This window comes from Vombatus ursinus, unplaced genomic scaffold (genome assembly GCF_900497805.2).
Source record: "Vombatus ursinus unplaced genomic scaffold, bare-nosed wombat genome assembly UNPS02014832.1, whole genome shotgun sequence".
Classification (NCBI taxonomy): domain Eukaryota; kingdom Metazoa; phylum Chordata; class Mammalia; order Diprotodontia; family Vombatidae; genus Vombatus; species Vombatus ursinus.
This window is the reverse complement of record NW_020954610.1, coordinates 45643896-45667152: the sequence shown is the minus strand read 5'-3', so window position 1 is coordinate 45667152 and position 23257 is coordinate 45643896. Positions and strand designations below refer to the sequence as shown.

At 36.3% G+C, this 23257-nt stretch overlaps 1 protein-coding gene across 2 annotated transcripts in view; it reads left to right on the top strand.

Annotated features, from left to right (window-relative positions):
- The first annotated feature begins 466 nt into the window (after positions 1-466).
- The window catches only part of SMC2 (structural maintenance of chromosomes 2), a 44998-nt gene continuing 22207 nt past the window's right edge, over positions 467-23257 (top strand). The window contains exons 1-15 of one of the 2 annotated variants that reach the window (XM_027839613.1): positions 467-714; positions 2458-2691; positions 3966-4115; positions 4947-5069; positions 7997-8035; positions 9803-9913; positions 10100-10144; positions 11110-11343; positions 11599-11748; positions 13257-13490; positions 14902-15061; positions 16206-16323; positions 19414-19552; positions 21162-21281; positions 22495-22699. In XM_027839613.1, coding sequence (XP_027695414.1) covers positions 2524-2691; positions 3966-4115; positions 4947-5069; positions 7997-8035; positions 9803-9913; positions 10100-10144; positions 11110-11343; positions 11599-11748; positions 13257-13490; positions 14902-15061; positions 16206-16323; positions 19414-19552; positions 21162-21281; positions 22495-22699 — 1996 coding nt within the window. In that variant the 5' untranslated portion in view covers positions 467-714; positions 2458-2523. The other variant, XM_027839612.1, reaches the window with a different exon arrangement.

Sequence of the window (23257 nt, the reverse complement as noted above, 5' to 3'; positions counted from 1 at the left end):
ATTTTAAAATGTAGACGCCAAGGCCAATTTCGGACTGATCAGAAAAGGAAATCAAATCACCATATTCCATTCTCCCCAGAGCATTTTGCAACTAGCTGGCGAGAAAAAGGGAAGGGTCTGGAGGGGAGGGCCGGGAGAGAGTGGAAATGAATCTGAGGGGGTGGGGGGAAGAGGAGGGTAAGGGTGGAGCTAGAGGAGAATGGTGATGTCATGGGCGAGAGGAAGGGACGGCGGGGACTCAGGGTAAAAATTAATCTGAGGGTGCAGGAGGAGAGGAAGGGCGGGGCGGGGCTAGAATAGGAATGGACCGTAAGGGGGCGTGGCCAGAAGGAGAAATGACCGTGAGGAGGCGGGGCGAGATGAGGGGAGGGCGGGGCTAGAGTTTCCGTGGATTGAGGGGGCGGGACTAAAGGATAGAAAAGAAGGAGAAGACTGAGCGAGAGGAAAGAGGCTGTCCTGACGCAAAGAACTGGGCCTGACCCATGGCGCGCCTGTTTCTAAATTCCAGCAAATTTCGCCATTTAGGTTATTTTTCTCGAGAGTTTCCACTCTCTAAGCGCATTTGCATCTCTAACCTTCCCCTCCTCTGTTTTCGTACAGTCCGAATCGCGAGAAAGCGTGACGCCGAATGTTCAGGCGGAGCCTTGGACGCCTCTGAGAAGAGTCAGTCTTTTGCCACGGGGCCTCAGCCACCGCCAAAATTCAAAAGAAACGGTAAGTGCGGCCTCCGGGGCTGGCGGGAACCTGTGAGTCTGTCCGCCCTTCTCGGGGCGTTCTTGGTTCTCTTGAGTCAGACCGTTTGTCCCGGGGTCGGTTCGGGGCTCACCTTCCAGCCCCGCCCACCACGCGCTGCCAGGTACCGGTGGCCCAGGGACGGGAGGGAGGCCTGGTCCGGCAGGGCTGGAGGCGAGGCGGGAGTGTGTTTGTGTTTGTGTGTGTGCGCGCGAGTGGGTGTAGATGTCCGGAACTTAGCGGAGCGGGGTGAGAGTGTGGACGGCTGGATGTCAGGGATCTGGGGGGTGAGAGCTTGCGTGTGCGTGTGTGTGTGCGCGTGCGTGAGATCCCAGAAGGCGGGGAGAGAGTGTGTACGCGTGTGGGTGCAGATGTCATGAACATAGACGGTAGGAGTGTGGGCGTATTTGTGGGAAGAGATGTGGAGACTCAGAGGGGTAGAGAATGTGTATAGGTTTAGATGTTAGGGACTCGGTGCAGTGCCTGCTGGCACATAGTAGGCGTTTAATAAATGCATCTTGAGAGGGAAAATGAATATATGTTGGTAGACATAAATATGTTTGTGTGTGTGTGTGTGTGGTGTGTGTGAGATCCCAGAAGGCGGGGAGAGAGTGTGTACGCGTGTGGGTGCAGATGTCATGAACATAGACGGTAGGAATGTGGGTGTATATGTAGGAGGAGATGTGGAGGCTCAGAGTAGTAGAGAATATGTATAGGTTTAGATGTTAGGGACTCGGCGCAGTGCCTGCTGGCACATAGTAGGCATTTAACAAATGCATCTTGAGGGGGAGAATGAATCCGTGTTGGTAGACATAAATGTGTGTGTGTGTGATCACTGAAGACGGGGAGAGAGTGTGTATGCGTGTGGGTGCGGATGTCATGAACATACACGGTAGGAGTGTGGGTATATTTGTAGGTGGAGAAGTGGAGACTCAGAGGGTAGAGAATGTGTATAGGTTTAGATGTTAGGGACTCGGCACAGTGCCTGCTGGCACAGAGTAGGCATTTAATAAATGCATCTTGAGAGGGAAAATGAATACATGTTGGTAGACATAAATGTGTGTGTGTGTATGTGAGAGAGAGAGAGAGCACATATTGATGATGTAGTTGTCAAGAATCCATTCATAAAGTGGCAGAAGTTGAACTGTGAGGATTTATTTTGTTTTAAAGGAAATCTCTCCCTTGCTGAGGAGACAGACTTAGACTCATTGTCCGAGCTAGGAAGGGACCACAAAGATTGTCTAGTGCCTAGACCTTAGTCCGACTCCTCTAGTTTTTACAGGTGACAATAACTGAGACCCAGAGCGGGGAAGTGACTTGGTCATGGCTGTAAAGCAACTATGTGGCAGAGCCTGGAAGCTAGACCTTCTGTCTCACCTAGACCCTGTGCTCTTTGCAGTAATTTTTCTTGAATAAACTGGTATTTTGGAGAGAGCATTAGATTTGGAGTCAAGACTTGATTTCCAGTTCTGGCTCTGTTTTTTCCTACATTTGTCAACTCCGGGAAGTCACTGAGGTGTATAAGGTGTGTGACGTACACTGCTATGAGAGAACATAGGAAAACAAACAGCTGAGTGGACTAAATTTAATCCCACAAAATTATAGAGGTTGATGTCAGTCCTTTAGATAGGTTGGTGTTTCAACTGTGTGATGACATTCTCAGCTTTAGACTTTTACTTCTTTGCTTGACTCATTTACTTTCTTTGTGCTGTTTCTGATCCACAGAACTGATTGGTGACCCATTTGGTCTCTTCCGGAGGTTCGCTGCCCTCTTTCAAGACAGTAGTGAAAATGCATATCAAGTCCATTATTCTTGAGGGATTTAAATCCTATGCCCAAAGGACAGAAGTCAATGGCTTTGATCCCCTATTTAATGCCATCACAGGCTTAAATGGTAGTGGTAAATCTAACATATTGGATTCCATCTGCTTCTTGCTGGGTATCTCCAACCTATCTCAGGTAAAGTAGAAGTACTTGACCATCACTTGGGGGACAGTCAAGTTTGGATTGTTATGTGGCATGCTATCACTGTCCCCACCCTTTTTTGTATTTTTATATTACATTTGCATATTTTTCCTTAAAAACCTTGTCTTCGAGGGGAGGTATGACTGCCTGTGAGCTTGGTTGAAGTAGTTCATTGTACTTGGAGTCAGGAAAATGTAGGTTCTAATTTTGCTTCAGACATTGTGTGACCCAGGGTAAGACGCTTAAGCTCTGATCCTCAATTTCCTCACACTGTAAAACAGATATCAGAATGTGTTTCTGAGTGTTTATGAGGATCTAATAATATTATACATGTGAAAACTTTGAAGCAATATATACATCAGCTATTATTACTGCAATATCCTCCTAATTGGTCTTCAAGCCTCAAGATTTTACTTTCTCTAATCCATCCTCCACATAGCCAGAATGATAATCTTCCTTAAGTGCAAGTCTGAACATATTCTCCTACTCATTATTACTTCCGGTAGCTTTCTTGTTACTTCTGGGATCAAATATAAAGTCTGCCTTTTAGTTTTAAAGCCCTTGAAAACCTTTTCCCAATCTACTTTTTCAACCTTCTTAGACATTACTCTATCTACTTTATGTACTCTGTTCCAATCATACTGGCATTCCTGCTCTTCCTTGCACATGGGACAGCCTTTCTCCTGCTCCTGCGTCTTTGCACTGGTGATTCTTTATCCTTGGATTGCACTCATCTCACTTCCTTCAAAACTTTGCTTCAGAACTCTGCTAGAATAATGAGAAGCTCTTCTGATCCCCTAGCTGCTGGTGTTTCCCACTCCCTTAATATTTACCTTGTATTTTGTATATATTTGTTATGTGCATGTTGTCTCAGTCAGTAGAACATAAGTTGCTTTAGAGTAGTGACTTCTATTTTTTGTCTTTGTATCCCTAGTATTTAGCTTATTGTCTGGAATGTAGTAGACAATAAATGTTTGTTGATTGTTTATTACTACTAATATTTTTCATCTCTCATCTTTCTTTGATGGGTAGAACTATTCACATAGAAACTGTGCTGGGACAAGTTGATATCCTAGTAGTATTTTTTTACGCTTAATGTTCTATGAATTGTTGAACAAATGATAACTTCTCTTCATATATTAGTATTTGTACTTATAGTTAATTCACAGTGTACAAATAGGTTTTCTTATTGGAATTGAAATCTGACTTTTTTCCCCCATCAATGCAATGAGTTCTTTGTACTTTTAATTTTTTACCTCTTACTTTAGGTTCGTGCCTCTAATTTGCAAGATTTGGTATATAAAAATGGGCAGGCTGGGATTACGAAAGCTACAGTGTCGATCACTTTTGATAATTCTGACAAAAAACAGAGCCCTTTGGGATTTGAGGCCCATGATGAAATTACTGTTACAAGACAGGTGAGTCTTTACTTTTCTGGATATCTAAGAACTTTTGTCTTCCTAAGAAGAATTGAAGAGTAATATTGTTATATCTGTAGAGGCAAACCCTTTTGTAACAAAGTTATCAGTTATAAGAGCAAGTGCTTAAATTGTTGTAGTACTTCATTGTGAAGAAGTTTCAATTAAAATATAATTCAGTCAAGTCGTCTTAGGTCATAACTTGGTCAAATATAAGTGTCTGGTATCTTTCCCTTGTGATTGGGGTACATTAAAGAGGGCCCTGGCCAGCTAAAGGGAGAAGAGTTGGCTACTTGAGAGGGTACAGGGAGTGTTCATAAGGATAAGAAGGAAGGTAAGGATAGAGGAATAATTTGAAGAAAGAGGAGGCTGGGGACAAAATATAAACTTAATAGAGTTAGAATTTTTGAATTGTAGACTTTTAGAGCTGGAAAAAATGTTAGAGGTCATGTGTTCCAGATTTGGGGTCTTCCAGTCTCTTCTTTTTTTCATTATAATGTGATGCCTGCCCAGCTTTGTCTAGGCTTGGCCCTCTTGCTCTTCAGCTGTGTGTGGAGAGACAGAAGCTCTGCATTGAGATCTTTCTGTCTTGCAGCTACAAATGTTTGCCTCAAATTGGGGTGCTGGCTTGGGAACCAGGGGACTCTGGTTTTAGTCCTTGCTTTATTAATTAACTTCATGACCTTAGGTAAATCACTTCTCTGAGTGTTGGTTTACTTATCAACAAAATTGAAGTGTTGAACTAGAAGATTTCTAAACTCCCTAGTGGTTCTGAAAGTCTGATTCCAATTTGTCATGCCCTACTTGACTGTGCTTCTGTTTTATTTTCAGGTGGTTATTGGTGGCCGAAATAGATACTTAATCAATGGTGTAAATGCAAATAACACCAGAGTTCAAGATCTCTTCTGTTCTGTTGGACTTAATGTTAATAACCCTCACTTTCTCATTATGCAGGTATCTATGGTTTTATATTTGCTTTACGTAATTGTGATATATGGATTATTGTGAGTTAGTGTATGATGTAGCATTGTTTTTCCTTCTGAGTCTTCAACTTTGGTACTGATTTTGCCTGATCACCCATCCCCCCCCTTTCTTTTTTGGTGAAATAAGTCTATTTGCCTGCTTAAAAATTTTCATTTGGAATATAAACTAATTCTTTACATTGCAAGAGCTTCCAGATGGAGGTGGCTACTTGTGTTGGTACTTGATATACCCCCCTCTCTATCCCCAGATAAAGTGATTGAATTTTTGAGGTTGCCTGATATTGTATCTTGACACATTTAGATGTTTCCTAAAGAGTAAAAATATTCCTTACTGATATCTGGATTAATTGAGGTATTGCTGATAATATTGAATTTCTAAGCTATTTCTTATATGTTAATTTACATTTTTTCCTTAAGTATTTAGGTGGGTATTTTTTGGAAAGAATTATACGTAAGAAAAATAATTATCAATGCAGACATTTATGTTTATACATATATTTACATATATTTTTACTTCATTTATATTTTTCAGTGTATCCGCTGCCTACCAGAGAGCCATCCTTTATAACCAATAATAACAGAGTTAAAAAAAAAAAACAAACCAGTTAACTCATACTTACCAACATCACAGAAAAGTCTAACATTTGCAGTATTCTATAACCATAGTCTCACACTTCTGCACAGAATGGGGAAATGCCTTTTGTCTCTTCTTTGGGTCCAACTTTGGTCATTTTAATTTTACAGTATTGGGTTTCTATTCTTTCTGTTTATGTTATTGTAGACATACATATTGTTTTCCTGGTTTTGCTTACTTTGCATTAGTTCGTAGAAGTCTTTCCATACTTCTCTAACTCATGCTCAGTTGTATTCATGTATCACATCTTGTTTAGCTATTCCTCAGTTGATAGCCATGTACTTTGTTTCCATTTCCTTACTTCTACAAAAAATATTGCTTTGAATATTGAATATTTTGGTGTAGATGGAATCTTTCTATTTGACTTCCTTTTGGTATATGCCTAACTGGAATATTTCTATTGCAGTAATTACTTTGGAAACTGACTTAAACTCATCACTAAGAATATAACTAGATATGGGACAAGTTACCTTGGTTACTAAAGGAATTACTAATACAAAGCAGTTTTTGCCTATGAAAGAATCTCGTGGGCTTGTCTCTGAGGATAGTACTAGGACATGGTTCAAGCGTACTTTAAAAGAATTTTAAGTTTTTTTATTCTGAATTTTACAGACACTAACAAATATGAACTTTTTTATATAAAGAACAGAAAAAGAATCGTATGTAAAACTATGAATACCTATTATGTATAGCTTATTTTAAAATAAAAATAAAATAAAATAAAATCATGCAATATATAATAAAGTATGTAATAGAAAGTATAAAATTCAGCATGTTCAAAATATAATATATTAGATATCTAAATATCTAGTATTGACTTGAAATTTTATGATGCTAGCTTAGGTTGACTTCTCTTGGTTGCCAATAGGCATGACACTTTTGTAACATTGGGATAGAAAGCTAACATGATCTTAGACTACGTTAAGGGGGTTTGATATCTAGAAGGAAATGATAGTTTAGGGCTCTGTCTTGGTCAGACCATAGCTAGACTACTGTGTTCAGTCCTGGATTCCACATTTTATAAAGGATGTTAACAATCTGGAGAAGATCCAGAGATCATGTTATAAGAGAGTTGGCTGAAGGAGCTAGGCTTTTTTGATCTGGAGAAGAGAAGACTTAGGGGCAACATGATAGCTGTCTTCAACTGTCTGAAAGACTCTTAAGTGAAAGAGAGATTAGACTTGTTCTGCTTGGTTTCAGAAAACAAAAGTAGGAAAGAGTAGAAGTTGCATAGAGACAGATGTCAGCTTGATGTCAGGAAAATCTTCCAAACAGAAATATGAAAAAATGAAGTGGACAGCTTCAGGAGGGTTTCCCTTCACTGGAGGCTAGGTGGCTGTCGCTGAGATTGTCCAGAAGATTACCAGTTAGGTACAGGTTGGAACAACTCATGTCTTATATTTCTTCCAACTCTGGAAATCTGTGATCCAGCATTCTCTCATCAAAATTTACCAGTACTGTGTTTCAGTCCTTCAAGCTGTTAGTACACATCAGGAACTAATCTGAAAAACTGATATTTGGAGACAGGTCTTATGTTCATATAATACTAATATAATATTAATTAATAGCTTTGTGATCTTAGATTTGGGCTTCAGTATCCTCATGTAAAATAAAGAATTTAAGTTAGTTGATTTTCAGTTCTGGGTCCAAACCCTATGATCTTAATTCAAGAGATATTAAAGTGTTTCTGATTATGCAAGGCATTGTGTTCAGCAGGAGTTTACTATCCAAAAGAATCTCAATTTTCTTAGGTACATAATGATGATGAGTTCATAGCATCATATGATTTTAGAACTGCAAGGGAACTTAGGAATCATTTATTCTGATGGTTTTATTTTATGTCGGGGGAAACCAAGATCCAGATAAGTCAGGACTTGTCTAAGATTACACAAGTAGTAAGTGGAAGATCCTAGATTTAAAGTCAGATCTTCTCCCTTCAAATCCAGTGCTTTCTACTATACTAACTACCCTGCCTCTAAAGAATAACCAGTATCCCTTTCAATTAAAATTTTCTGTAATTCTAGTTAAAGTGAATACTGAATTTTAAAAATACCAGGAGACCATTATTCTTTGTCTTAAAGTCTAATAAAAATAAGTCTCTTTATCTACCTGAAGGTGATGGAAAGGACTTCCCAAAAGACTTGTTTATTTCTGGGAGTTGAGGCAGCTAGTAAACAAAAAAAAATTATACGACTTCTTCCATTTTACATGTATTGTTTTTCTATGGCGGTATGCCTTGAACATATTTTTCCATTTTTTGTCAGGGTCGAATTACCAAAGTGTTGAATATGAAGCCTCCAGAGGTAAGAGCGTCATATAAACTATAACAGTGGTTTGTGACATTAATTATACCTTAAGTTTCTTAGTTTATATTTTGGGAAATATCATATTGGGTCATTTTGAATGATCTGTAGGTAACTGGTTTCTCTTTACAGTATTTGTTTCCATTCCATATGGTAACATAATTTTGACAACATACAAGAATGTTTGCAATTGTAGTTCTAAATAGAGAGCTTCAGTTACTACTTTTTTCTCTGAATAACTAATAAAATAAATGGGATGATGATACGATTTTGTCTGAATGTAGTTCAAACATCTGCTGGCACAGTGAGTAGAGCATTGGGCCAGGAATCAGAAAGACCTGAGTTTAAATATGGCCTCAGACTTTTGTGACCCTGGGTAAGTCACTTAACTTCTGTCTGTCTTAGTTTCCTCAACTGTAAAATGGGAATAATAATAGCATTTACTTTGTAAGGTTGTTGTAAGAATCAAATGAGATAATACTTGTAAAAATGCTTAGCACAGTGCCTGGCACATTGGAGGAGCTATATAAATGCTTATTCTTTTCCTTTATTCCCTTTATTTTGATTGTTTAGCAAGTGGGAGAACCTCTTCTATCTTTCAGCTGAAGACTACCATTCTCTCTGAAATAATATTTTAGCTTTCAGTGAAGGAAGTAATCCCTATAACTCAGAGTCAGGGATTGAAGGGATTAATATGTTTGTAATAGCACTGTAATTATTACATTTTAACCTTGCCATATCTAATGTCCTAGAAATACTTTCTAACGTTTGCATAGTTATCCATTTATAACTTGAGTTCTTATGACAATATTTCTTTAATAATATATTTATTTTTAGTTTTCAACATTCACTTCTGTAAGATTTTGAGTTTTAAATTTTCTCCTCTTCCATCTTCTCCCCACCCCCCTAAGATGACTGCAATCTGATATAGGCTCTACTTATACATATATTAAACATATAGCAATATTTCTTAAAGTGTTATTTGTTTGCCTCAGAACTTTCCCTCTTCATAGGGGAGGAGTAAGAATTATTTGGGGAAGATTTGGTATAGTTATACAGGCTTTTCAATTAGAGTAGCTTGGTGGTAAGCCTTTTCAGAACAATTTGTCTATATTTATAAAGAAGATCAAAGATTGTACCTCTGTTTACTGCTAAAACTATTTATTGGGAGCACTGTGATGTGCTGAGTAGAGTACTGGGCTTAACATCAAGAACAGAAGCTTAAGAGAGTGGGGCATTTGAAAAGAAGGGAAGAAACCAAAGAAATATAGCTATGCTTTGAGTTTGGAATTTAACCATTCCCTAGAAGACAGATCTACATTTATAAACACATATATGCTCTAGACCAGGCTGCATCCTAGTGGTCTTTTGCTCTGGTAACTAGATGTCATTGGGAAATGTTTAACAAAATAGATAAAATGTAATATAGCATAATGTTAATTTGTAGTTTTCTAAGTCAATATGCAGCTGTTGGCATCTGTTTCTATTTGAGTTTGACACTACTGCTCTAGGCAATAAATGTGGCTTGGTTGAGGCTTACCCAAAGCTTTTTGCAGGTTCATTTTCCTCTCATTGCTCTTCGTTGTTTATGTGGGGATTTAAAAAAAAAATTGAAAATATTTTGGGTTGTACTGTTGATAATGTTCTTACAGTGAGGGTCTTCATTTCTGTTCAAGGCAAAAAGAGTTGTCTATGCTTTGTGATTATATTGAGATAATCACAGAATTTTAAATTCTTAAATATTTATGTAAAACATTGTCATTCCAGATTTTATCCATGATTGAAGAAGCAGCTGGAACCAGGATGTATGAATGCAAAAAAATTGCTGCCCAGAAAACCATAGAAAAAAAGGAGGCTAAGCTGAAAGAAATTCAGACGGTAGTTAATGTTTTATTAGATAATTAATATTAGGCAACTATTAAGATTCTGTGTTTAGAGTTCTTATGCTGTAGAGGTGGAGACACTGGTGTGGGTTTAGATGTGATATTTTCTCTTTTGCCTAAAAGTATTTGCTTTTTTCTTTTTATGTTTACCGTAATGAAGTTGTACTTCTTCATTTTACAGATACTGACAGAAGAGATTACTCCAACACTTCACAAATTAAAAGAGGTATGTTTTAAATATATAGAATGATAATTAAGGGATTAATTTAAGGGCAAGTGACAAGAGGTTCATAGGAGAAGTGACTTGGCTATTATCATGCAAGTGTTTAGTAGCAGAAGCAGAATTTAGACATGGGACCTCCGACTCCAAATCAGCATTCTTTCCACTTCACACACTTATTACTACAGTCAAGGATGGAATTTTTTGGCAGCCATATCACTTTGTTGACTCACATTGAACTTGTAATCCACTTATATTCCCGAGGATTTTTCATGTTACTTGCTCTCTCCCTACAACTATATTCTATATTTGTACAATTGCCTTTTTTAACCCTAGTGTAGGAGTTTGATTGTCATTATCAAATTTCACTTTGTAAGATTCAGTTTGTTTTTCCTGTCTTTTTATTATTAAGTAAAATACGTGGCAATATGCTCTTTCTCTAACTGTACAATAAGTCAGTTGGAGGTAAGTAAAAATGTTGTATTGATAAAGCTAATGGTCTATTTTGTATGTGTGTCTTATTAGAAAAAGAAGTTTAACATAGGTTATTGGATGATTTGACTTTAGCCTTAGGATCTCTACATGTTACAATATTAATTTTGTAATATATTTTCCCACATATTAATTCCAACTAACTGATAATGCCTTTTGTTAGTCAAAATGAAAAAATGTGATTAATTTACAAATGCTATAACATTGTGTATAAAAGCTAGTTTTCATTTAACATTGTCTTTTGAGGTTCTTTCCATCTATAAAACTGTATAATTCTATGATCTGTTCTAATTCAATTTTTCACCTGTGACATTCAGTAAAAAAATTATGCTATGAAATTAAAACCTTGAGTTGTGACTTGTCTATGTATATATGTATAGGTATGCTTGTGATTTTAAATGGCAGGGGGAGAGTTTGGGAGCTTCAAAATAGATTCCTTTCGAATTTCAAATTTTTTTTCTTATTGGTAACTTTTTCAGGAAAGATCTTCCTACTTGGAGTACCAAAAAGTAATGCGAGAAATAGAACATTTGAGTCGGCTGTACATTGCTTATCAGTTTATGCTAGCTGAAGATACCAAAGTACGTTCAGCTGATGAGTTAAAAGAAATGCAAGCCCTAACTATCAAACTTCAAGAAGAAGTAGCTGAGAATGATAAACATATTAAGGAACTTAGCCGTGAAATAGAAGAGTTGGAAAAAAGAAAAGAAAAGGTAAGAAAGCTTCAGTGTGAATGTTAGGTAACTTATAAGGTGAAAAATTAATTGCCTTGCAGAGTGACATCATGGGATATCTCTTCTAGAGCCATTGAAAATGTCTTACTGCCTAACCATTTTCTTTAAAGAGGCACAGTATAATAGCTTTTAAAAATTATTTACACCCTTACAAAGTTGTCATATGAATAGAAGATTGCAACATAGTTGTAGATTTTGAGAAACTTGATTGAGGTGAGATGCATTTTATTGTAGGAAATTGGTAATGTCCTTCAGTCTTTGGAAGATGTGCTTGCAGAGGCTCAGAGAGTCAATATGAAGTCTCAAAGTGCTCTAGATCTCAAGAAGAAAAATCTGGAAAGTGAAGAAAAAAAACGCAAAGAATTAGAAAAAAGTATGGCAGAGGTAAGCAAAATTATTTTACATAATAAAACACAAGGTATTCTAGTGGATTGTTCTCAGCAGTATTAACTTTTGTAATATGGCATTTTTCCAATGTTATAGTCTAATGATTACTAATTCTGTCGTAACACTAAATTCTCTAGGGTTTCTTAAGGGTTCTTAACCCATGGTCCGTGAACTTGACTTAAAATTTTTTTGATAATTATATTTCAGTATAAATGGCTTAGGAAGCTATTTTGTAATGCCATGCATTTTATTCTATTCATTTACAAATATTTTTCTGAGAAGGGCTTCCATAAACTTCACTAGATTGCCAAAGGCCTCTGGGACCCAAAAAAGGTTAGAATGCCTGTTTAAGAGCTACAAAACATAGAAGCAGAATTACTGGTGTTATAAATTTCACATTCATTTCAACAAGAATTTATTAAATGCTTGCCACATGTGAAGCACTGTTCTAGATACTAGGGGTACAAAGGAATGAAAAATAGTCCCTGCCTATAAGGAACTTATATTCTATGATATCTATATTTTTTCCAAACAATAATTGAGACATTTTCTTTGACATAGAGATTTTGAAGTTCTCAGTTGTAAGTACCTATCTGGTCTGGCTTTAAAAAAAAAATCACAAATGAATTGCTGCATCTGACTTTATTTCTTTCATATTAATTAGGCTAAAAGTTCTGATCACCATTAAAAAAGGTGAGAGATTCTTCAAGTGCTGGAGCCTTGCATATCAATAGATATGTCAGAGTTTTAAATTACTATGACAATGCTAGTCCTTAAACTATATGGAGACTTTTATTAATAACGCTATCATTCTTCTCCTTGTGGGATACCTCATCATTATTTAATATTGTATTTGCAATAGCAAGCTTAAAAATATAGCAGTTACTGAGTTAGGCAAAATGTGGGACCCAGGACTTTGTGATTAAAACCATGATCTTGAAATTCCTTCCCTCACCATCATAGCATTTTGAAATTGTTATGGAATCACTGATCTGTGATGTTTAGATTAAACTCTGTGTGTGTGTGTGTGTGTGTGTGTGTGTGTGTGTGTGTGTGTGTGTGTGTGTTCGTGTTCAGAGAGGGCTGATTTTGAATAAAGGTTGTGGTTTCAAAGCCTGGCTGTGTCATTGACTGTTTCATTGATCTTAGGCAAATATCTTAACCTCTCTGTGTCTCAGCTCCCTCACGTAAAATGAGAGGGTTGATGGAGAGAATCTACAAGGTGTTTTCCAATTTTGCATTTATAAATCTTTAAATATAAGTTGACCAGCCGCTGGTGACTTTGTTTACTTGTTTTGTTTTTGTCTCTATGCCTTATGAAATTAAGGAAATAGTTATGATCCATATTGATGGAGAGAGAATATATACCAAATATATGGATTATATGTGTAAAGGAGAGGAAATGAATCCCTGTCCTTTAAACTATGGGGCTAGATGCTGATATGGGAAACATTGCTTCCCAAGTGAAAGAAATTAATTTCCTTGTTAATTATTTTTCCACAAAGGATTCTAAAACTTTGGCAGCAAAGGAAAAAGAGGTAAAGAAAATAGCAGATGGACTGACTTCTCTTCAAGAAGCAAGTACTGAAGATACAGCTGCCCTGGCAGCCGCACAGCAGCATTTCAATGCTGTGTCTGCAGGCCTGTCCAGTAATGAGGATGGGGAAGAAGCAACTCTTGCTGTACAGATGATGAACTGCAAGAATGACATAAGCAAAGCTCAGACTGAAGCCAAGCAGGTAAAATCAGAAGTTAAACAATTTGTAATTACAACTTAAGAATGTGATCAAATGTTAAGGGTCGAACTAGGTGACCTCTGAGGTCCCTTCCAACTCTGAGTTTCTGTGGCAGGACTTTGAAGGTTGATAAGCACCTTGGTGCAATAGAATGAATATTGGACTAGGGTTTGGAAGACTTGGGCTCTGGCCCCATTTGTGTGGTCTGATACAAGTCCTTTAACTCTGTCGATAATAACATCATTCTTCTAGTTTCCAGCCAGATTCGTAGCCTTAGTTATCTTTGATTCATTCTATTTTAAACCATTTTTTCCTCACTCCCTCTCCCATTTCTACTTGATCACTTCATCTTATTTTCTTTTTTGGGGTATCTTTTGAATTCTACCCTTACCAAATTTGTGAGGCAGCTTGTTGAAATAAAATATAATGTATATTAAATGGTTTGCAGATTGTAAAACACACAGTAAAATGGCAACTACTATTATTTTTGTTAATATTGTTATTATTTGGACCACTGAACTTAGTCAGTAGACTTGAGCTTTGATTCTAGCTCCAGTGTTTATTAGCTTGAGTGATCATGGGCCACTGAAAGCTGGCTGGTCCCAGTTTGCTCTTTAAAATGAAGATAATAAGACTTGGACTATTTACTTCAGTCACTGAGGAAAGTTATTTGTAAATTTTAAATAAGAATGTGAGCTATTTATGTTTCCACGCTTGCCACATATCACTTTACATTTGGACAAGTATAATAACCCCCCTTTCTGAACTGTCCCCTTTCCAGTTTATCATGTAGATTTCTGCCATGTAATTTTGTGGAAAGCACTATTGTCTTTATCATTTCTTTGCTTCAGAATCTATAATGTTTTCTGCCATCTGTTGTATCAAATTAATTTTTCTCAGTGTGATATTCTCCGTTCACAGTGAACTGGTTGTATTTTATATATACAACCTTGTTTCTCACTACTTTGTAAATAACTCCTGTGTATGGCTAAGCAGAGTTCCTGGTTGATCCCTTTGGAAATGGAGGAAGCTAGAACTTTGAACTTGGAGGTTCTTCCTTTTCTGAACTCAACCAATAACCAGGCTTTGCAATACCTATTCAAGCTCTATTGCTAGTTAGAATCTTAGAAATATTTGCCATGTGTGTTTCATGTAATTGCTGGAAATTGATTCATGATAAACATGAATTTGGCTTACATCCTGAGTAGCCTTTAAAGGGAAAAATATAAGGAAATAGCTCTGCTGTTTGAAAAAATGTTCATCTATGATAAGTAGATGATAAGATGATAAGAGTTGGAAGAGACCTCTTACCCTGTGGAATTACTGGGAGCTGTTTTGAGTAATCTGTTTTTTCTAAATTTGCTGCTCTTTCACGTTTAGTACTACTCTGGTTTTGTCCCATTTTTCAATCTAGGCTCAGATGAAGTTGAAACACGCCCAGCAAGAACTAAAGACCAAACAAGCTGAAGTTAAAAAGATGGATGGTGGTTACAAAAAAGACCAAGAGGCCTTCGAAACCGTGAAGAAACTTAAAGAGAAGCTGGAAACAGAAATGAAAATGCTAAACTATCAAGGTTTGTGTTAATTGTTTATGTTGTGTCAGAATATTTGGCGAATTGCTAAGAAGGGAGCTGTAGGGGAAATGAGATCCTGAGAAAAACATTGATTAAACTTTTGTTTACCATTCTGTTGTCAAGTTTTGGCATTTAATATTAAATATTCTTTTTTATGAGGATTTTTAACATATCAAAAGTTAAAAAATTATTTGTTTTAAAAATATGCTTTTTGGGTGTCTTTTTTCTTTATATCACAGTCTTTCCTGGGTGGGAAAAAAACCCTTTCCTACCTGCAGATTGAACCCTTTCTTATGACAATAAAAACTTCCTAATTAATCAAAAACATTCCATACAGAGACCATGTTTGACAGAGACCATACAGAGACCAAACTCCATACAGAGACCATGTTTGACAAGGCATATAACATTCTGCCTGAGTAGTCCCCTGGCTCTGCCATGAGGAGGGAAGTATGTTTCATTATCTCTCCTCCTGGGACAACCCTGGTTTTTAAACTTATTTAAAGCTGAGTTTCCTAAATGGTCTTTTCATTTTGTTAATGAAAACTTGAATTTGATTATTCTTATTTCATTCTGCAATGTTAAAAGTTTTTCTGAATTCCTCAATATTCATAATTTCTCTTTGTATTCCATTATCTATGTATATCATGATTTCTATTCTTTCAAAGAATAGAAATAATAAATTTAAATAATGCTCTGTACAATTTGAATACTACAGACTCTTCTTCCTGCTTCACTCCCCTTCTGAAGTCACTCCTTGATTTTGAACTATCTCACATCCTTCAGGGTTGTACTGAGCATTATTGGACTGTTAATTCTTATTGGTGATATTTTACTGGGAGGGGTAAAATTTTGCTTAGGTTTAAAATTGAGCACTGTGTCCATGGAGGAGAAAAGTGAAATATACATATCTCCTTTTCCAAAACCAGTATTTTTTATTTGGCAAAGATGATTTAAATATTATCTATGCTTTTTCATTTAATACTTTTTTGCAAGAGATTTATTCTTGGCTTTTATTTAGTATTTAATATTTTGCTTAAATTAGATCACTAAGAATTTTAGAGGGAATTGTTTCTTTTTGGGGCTTTCATTTTTTAAAAAAATTAAGTTTAATAGTTCAGTTGAGTTATGTTTTACTGTTTAGAAAACAAGGAGGAATGTCTGTTGGAACAGCGTCGGCTGCTTTCTCAAGATGTCAGCAGGCTGAAAAAAACATGTGAAACCTTGTTTGCCAAGTTTCCCAGTCTTCGATTTGAATACAAGTAAGCGATCATTAACTTTATTCACATACATCTTAAAATAAAGAAAATACAGATGACTAAGGCTAAATACAAATAAAGCAACAAGTGTTCATTAGGCACTTATAGTAGGGATCTACATCACTAAGATAATTTAAAAAAATTTTTATTTTCAGTTCCAAATTTTCTTCCTCCACCTCCTCATCCTTTGAGAAGACGAGAAATACAATACCCATTTTACATGTAAAGTAATGCAAAATTCACACTAGTCATGTTGCAGAAATAAGGAAAAGAAAAGTAAAGAGGAAAAAATGCTTCTGTCTGCACTTAGAGTCCATCAGTTCTCTTTCTGGAGGTGGATAGCATTTTTCATTATGAGTCCTTTGGAATTGTTGCTGGTCATCCTGTTGGTCAGAGCTGCTAAGTCTTTCTCAATTGATTGTCATGACAATATTGCTATTAGTGTATACTTCTTCTGGTTCTGTTCATCTCACTTTGCATCAGTGTACATAAGTCTTCCCAGGTTTTTTTTGAAACCATTCCCTTTATCATTTCTTTTATAGCATAATAGTATTCCTTCATAATCATATATCACAACTTGTTTAGCCATTCCCCAATTGATGGGCATCTTGTCAATTTCCAGTTCTTTGCTACCACAAAAAGAACTGCTATAAATATTTTTGTATAGACCTACTAGTGGTATTGCTGGGTCAAAGGGCATGCCTAGTTTTATAGCCCATGAAAGAAGTTATTATTTTGTTATTATATTAACATCCAATTATTAAATTAGGATCAAGATTTTATTTCCTGTTTCCTCATTCAGGGACCAGTCCCTGTAGGTTCAGTCAGTCAATCTCTGAGGGACATGGCTAATAGAGGAGATTGTCCTTATCCTTGGGGTACTTGATCTTGGGTAGGACCTCACCCAACTAGGAGATCTCACTTCTGTTTAGAGTGTAAACAGAATCTAATTTAGGTCAATTCTTGCCCTCAGGAAACAAGCCCATGTCCTTGTACTTCTCCAAAGGAGTGTAGGGTGACCCAGCTCATGAAGCAGAAAACCAACCAGAGTGGTCTGGGTAGAGATGGATTCCTCTTTCCAGATTGTTGAAAGTGGCTGAGTCTCATGATCAAGCCGTTCTCAGTAGGAGGAGCTGAACACTTAGCTCACCTCCTCATTTAAAGGTCCACCAAGCAGGGTTGATTTCTCCTGTTGGGGGCATTTCCTTTAAAAAAATATTTAAGGGGGCAACTAGGTGGTGCAGTGGATAGAGCACCAGCCCTGGAGTCAGGAGGACCTAAATTTAAATCTGGCCTCAGTCACATAACACTTACTATCTGTGTGACCCTGGGCAAGTCACTCAACCCCAATTGCCTCACCAAAAAAAATATATTTAAGGCATTCAGTGTCTCCATTAGGTGTCTCTTTGGTTACTGAGAGAAACCCCTGACCATCAATTTATTTATTATTAGCTAGCCTAATTAATAAGTTGATTTTTAATTACCCAGAAACTCTTTCTCTTGGGTTTTTCATTCTTCACACCCTTTGGGCATAAGTCCAAATGATTCAAACTGCGTACGTTTTTCAACCCAACAATACTACTACTAGATGTGTACTATAAAGAGATCAACAAAAAAGGAAAAGGACCAAGGTGATTTTGAAAATAGCATCATTTCTTACAGTTGGCATTTTTTCTTTAAGATGTATCTAACATAACAAGTGACAACAGAGGTAAAAATTTTAACTCTGATGTGACAATATGTTTAATAGTAATGTATATGTATAGCCTATATCAGATTGCACGCTGTCTTGGAGAGGGAGGAAGGGCAGGGAGGGGGAAAAATTTAAAACTCAAAAGCTTATGGAAGTGATGGTTGATAAATCAAAATAAATTAATTAAAAAAAAATTTTAACTGTTAATTGCATGATTCCTGAACAGCATTCTTAATTCTTATTAAACATGACTTTAAGTTTTTTAGATTAAATTTAGATCATCTTTAATTTGCTTACAATAATATTAAATCTAGGTATGTAAAGCATTTATTAAGCACTTAACTCTGTTCCAGGCACTGCGTTATGTGCTTGAAATACTAATACAAACCAACAAGATAGTCTTCACCTTCAAATGGCTATCATTCTTCCCCCCCCTCTTCCTACCCCCTCTTGGGGTGGGGGGAATGAAAGAAATAAAGGAAATACAAAACTTTTGTAACAAACTCTTGTAGCAAAACAAATTCTTATATTGGCCATGTCCAAAACTGTTATGTCTCATTTTGAGTCCATCACCTCATTTCAGGAGACAGTTAATATATTTTTCACCAGGTATATTCTGGAATCATGGTTGGTCATTGTGTTAATCAGAATTCTTAATTCTTTCAAAGTCTCTCTGAAACTTTACTTTTCATTGTTTCTTATGACACAATAGTATTCTGTTACAAACCCATACACCAAAATTTATTGAGCCATTTCCCAATTGATTGGCATCCCCTTAGTTTCCGGTTCTTTGGCACCACAAGAAGAGCTGCCATAAACATTTTTGTATATCTGGGTAGTTTTCCCCTTTCTTTTGACCTTGTTTTGGGTGTAGGCCTAATAGTGGTATTGCTAATTCAAATACATCAGAGTTTAGTAACTTTTTGGGCATAGTAAGGAGTGCATAGTCTAATGAGGGGAGACAAAAAGGGACCAGGTGGGATGCTGTAGAAATAGCCAAGAAAGGAGCATGGATGTCTGGTTTTGGGCAGGATAAAGCAAAAGCCCACTTATTAGATCTAAGGACCTAGAGATGGAGCTCCCAGTTAGATGAGGACAGATGAGAATTCAAGCTGCCTGATGAAGACAATGGCCTCACTGTATATGACATTTTGTCACATAGGTTATTCGCACTGAAAAGTATATTTTGATGTATTAAAGTTAGCTAGGATGAGTTTAGCCGATTATGAAATTGTGGTTTGCATTTGCAAATATTGTGAATCTTCTGCTTTTGTTTTAAGTTGGGTGTATGTATCAGGGAAACTTGATTAGGAGGTGGATAATATGTATTTTATCAAATGTACTGTATCAAATGTAGTAGTATCTCTCTAGGATTAATTTTTGTTATCTTTTTGCCAAAGGGATCCAGAGAAGAATTGGAATCGAAATCATGTAAAAGGCCTCGTGGCTTCTCTGTTTAATGTAAAAAACGCCTCAACAACAAAAGCTCTAGAAATTGTGGCTGGTGGACGACTCTATAGTGTTGTAGTAGACACAGAGGTAAGTTGGTAGCCTTTTTTTCATGTTATATGTGTTCTTTTCATCTTTACATTTTGTTTGATAAAAATGTAAGGTTGAAGAAGTTCCCTCACATTACCTGTTAGGAGAGTAAGAGACTTCTTGGATTTGTGGAACACTCTTTAAGATGTGTTATGTTGGGGCAGCTAGGTGGTGCAGTGGCTAGAGCACCAGCCCTGGAGTCAGGAGGACCTGAGTTCAAATCTGGCCTCAAATACATGATATTCACTAGTTGTGTGACCATGGGCAAGTCACTTAACCCCAGTTGCCTCACACACTAAAAAAAAAAGATGTGTTATGTTGTTCACAGAATCACATAATTTCTAGATTTGGAAGGGGCCTCGGTGACCATCTAGTCCAAAGGCTGTCCTTGAAGGGCATCTCCATTCTATAACATACCTACTGCATTCTCTGTTGAAGATAATGTGTGGGAGCCTAATGCTTCCTGAAGCAGCTCATTCCACTTTTCAGTTTTTTCCTTATGTCAAGTCTTATTTTCCTCTTTGAAACTTCAACACACTGCTCTTAGGTCTGCCCTCTGGGAACATAGCAAGTCTAGTCTTTCTTCCATTATAACTGTCATCAGTGGCTCTGTTACTTCCCTTTACCCTGTCTGTTCCCAAGTCTAATCATCAGGCTAAACATCCATGAAATAATAGATGATTTAATATACCAAGTGGAATCCCAGTGAGTAGGGAAAAAATATCTAAAACATAAGGTAGCATACTTATTAAGCATGATTTAGACTAGGAGGCATAGTAAATCTTAGCACTTCCATTTTATATCTTTTAACATCTCTGTATTTTGTTTGAGACATATTAATTCAAAAGGTAGAACCACCAAGCATATGTGTACATGGTTGTTGTAATAAACAAAATGTTAGAAGTATAGAAATGTGTTGTCTTCCTTCTAATAGGAGGTATTTTAACTTTCGTATACATATATAAATTGTAAATTGGAAAAGATAATTTATAATATTATTTTGTAGCACATCCTATTTATTTTTATTATGTAATATAAATGAAATCTCTAGAACTGTTTTTTTATAATGACACATATACCTGAATTTGGTGTTGATGCTCTGCTTCAGAAAGCAAGTTATTTTTAGTATTGAACAGACCGTTGACTATCAACAGAGTTTTCCTGTTAGTTTGATGGTGTTAGAAGCATTCTGTAAGGTTAATACAACTTATTTTTGTTCCTCTCTACTGCAAGATTAAAAGTAAAAATCAAACACACGTTATAACTTTAAAAAAAACAAACCAGTGGAGAGTTTTGGTTTTGAATGGAAAAAACCAGTATTATAAGAACATTAATGTCTCCTGATGGTATAAAAGGTATCCATTTCCTTAACTTTTGGTTACTGCTTTATGTACCTTTAAAACATTTTGCTTAAAAAAAAAAAGCACATTTGTATCAACATGCATAATCTATATTATATAGATTATGAGGAAGCTCAGACAACTGCTTCTTGGAAACATCATAAAGCTCATAGTTCCGCCATATCTTTAGAGATAGCATTCATTTTCTCCTTTTGAATTTTTTATGTACCTTGAATTTTTTTTTTCCTAACATGCAATGTTTATTTTAGATTACAGGTAAAAAAATACTAGAAAAAGGTGAACTAAAGCGTAGGCATACTATAATCCCACTCAACAAAATTTCATCCAGGTGTATTGGAAAGGAAACTCTGAATATAGCTAAAAATCTGGTAAGTTTCTTGTGTGTGTTTCATATGCATTTTCATTTTATGACCCCTTTTTAGAGAAGCAGTTGGCATACCGATTAGAGTGTGGGACTTTATTTCAGGAAGACTTGATTTCAAATTCTGCCTTTTTAAATAGTATTTTAAAAATATTTTGCAAACCTGGAAGTGCTATGTAAGTGTCAGCTACTATCATTATGTTATTTAGAGAATAACTGTATGGATTTGTGCTACCTTGGAACTTGAATTATGAAAACACATAAACACAGTCTCTTAATTTAGGACATTTACTTAAGTTTCAAGGAAATTGAGGCATCTAGCTTCTTTTTAATTAACACCTAAAATTAATAAATAAATGCTTGTTATTATTTACTATGAATGTTTAGCTATATTAATGAAATTTGCATGCCCCTTTGACGGCTCAGTATGGCTTTGATATGGCATAAAATGCTGTAAGAAGTCTTATCGAGGGTAGTAATGATTAGTTTTTTGTTTGATTGTGAGATGTACGGTTTCATTGTTCAGTCTTCTTGCCTAGACCATCCTAGGCATGCAGTCATATATGTTTAAAGACTTAATGCATGTTCAGAAACCTTAGATTTATTTTTTACTTAAAATTTTTTAAAATTACTTTTTTAATTAGCAAGCATTTATTTTCTCTCCCCACATTATTTCTGCACTTCTCCCATTCAAATAAAACCCATGTAAAAATAGTTATAGTCACAATGAACAGTGGATATGAGTAGCCCAACAAAATGCATAGTCTCCCTGGGGTGGTAGGTAACACCAAGAAAAAAGGAAGGAGGGGAGCTAAGGTTAGAAAATTATGTGCAATTGGCATAATCAGTATCAAAGAAGTGTCAGAATATAAGAATTAATGAGCCCTAGGTCAGGCACACAGGTGAGTCCAGGCAGGATAGGGCAGTACACACACACACACCAAAAAAAAAAAAATAGTTATAGTCAATTAAAACAAATTCCTACATGGATCATGTCCAGAAAAATATATCTCATTCTGCATCTTGAGTCAATCATCTTTCTGTCAGGAGGTGGGTAACATGAGTGAGTATGTATGTGTATCTTTCTCCTAAATGTTAGTGCCCTCCCTCTGAGATTATCTCCGCTCTATCCTGTCTGTATCTTATTTGTTCATTGTGATTTACATGTTGTTTCCCCTATTAGACTATGACTGTGGCCTGACAAGTCTTCTTCTTGGCAGGTTGGTGCTGATAATGTGCATCTGGCCCTTTCCCTGATTGAGTATGAACCTGAGCTTCAGAAAGCAATGGAATTTGTCTTTGGAACAACATTGGTCTGTGATACTCTCGACAATGCTAAGAAAGTTGCTTTTGACAAAAGGATAATGACTAAAACAGTCACTCTGGATGGTGATGTGTTTGATCCTAGTGGAACACTGAGTGGCGGTAAGGGCAGCTGTGTTGGGTACTTTTATTTGAACACATGCCCATCTTTTCCTTGGTAATGTAATAACAAATCTTTGTGTTGTAATAGGAGTACTTTGTTAATATAGCATATTGAAATATTTGAAATTATATTTGAAAACTTCATAACTTGTCATTGTAGTATGTTAATCTTGGTAACAGTTCTGAGTAGACAGGACACCTGTTAGTCTCCATTTCACATATAAGGAAATTCTGGCACAGAGGGAACTAAGTGAGCTCTCATTGTTAATGATGGTAATGGAACCTAGGTTTCTTGATTCTCATTCCGTTACTTATTTCACTAGACCTCACTACTCTGTAAAACTTGGAGATTGTAAAAATGTGTCAGTTGTCAAGATTCTTTGATTTCATTAGTGTAGAAATTCCCTTGTTGACCACATTTGTAACTTTTCTGTAACTTGGTAGCTAAGACTTTTGCTTCTGGTTACACATGAGTTAGTTAATGTCAGAAGTTAGAATTTGATCTAGATTTTCCTGACTCCAAGGCTAGCACTCTGGACCCATAAGGCAAAAGCAGAT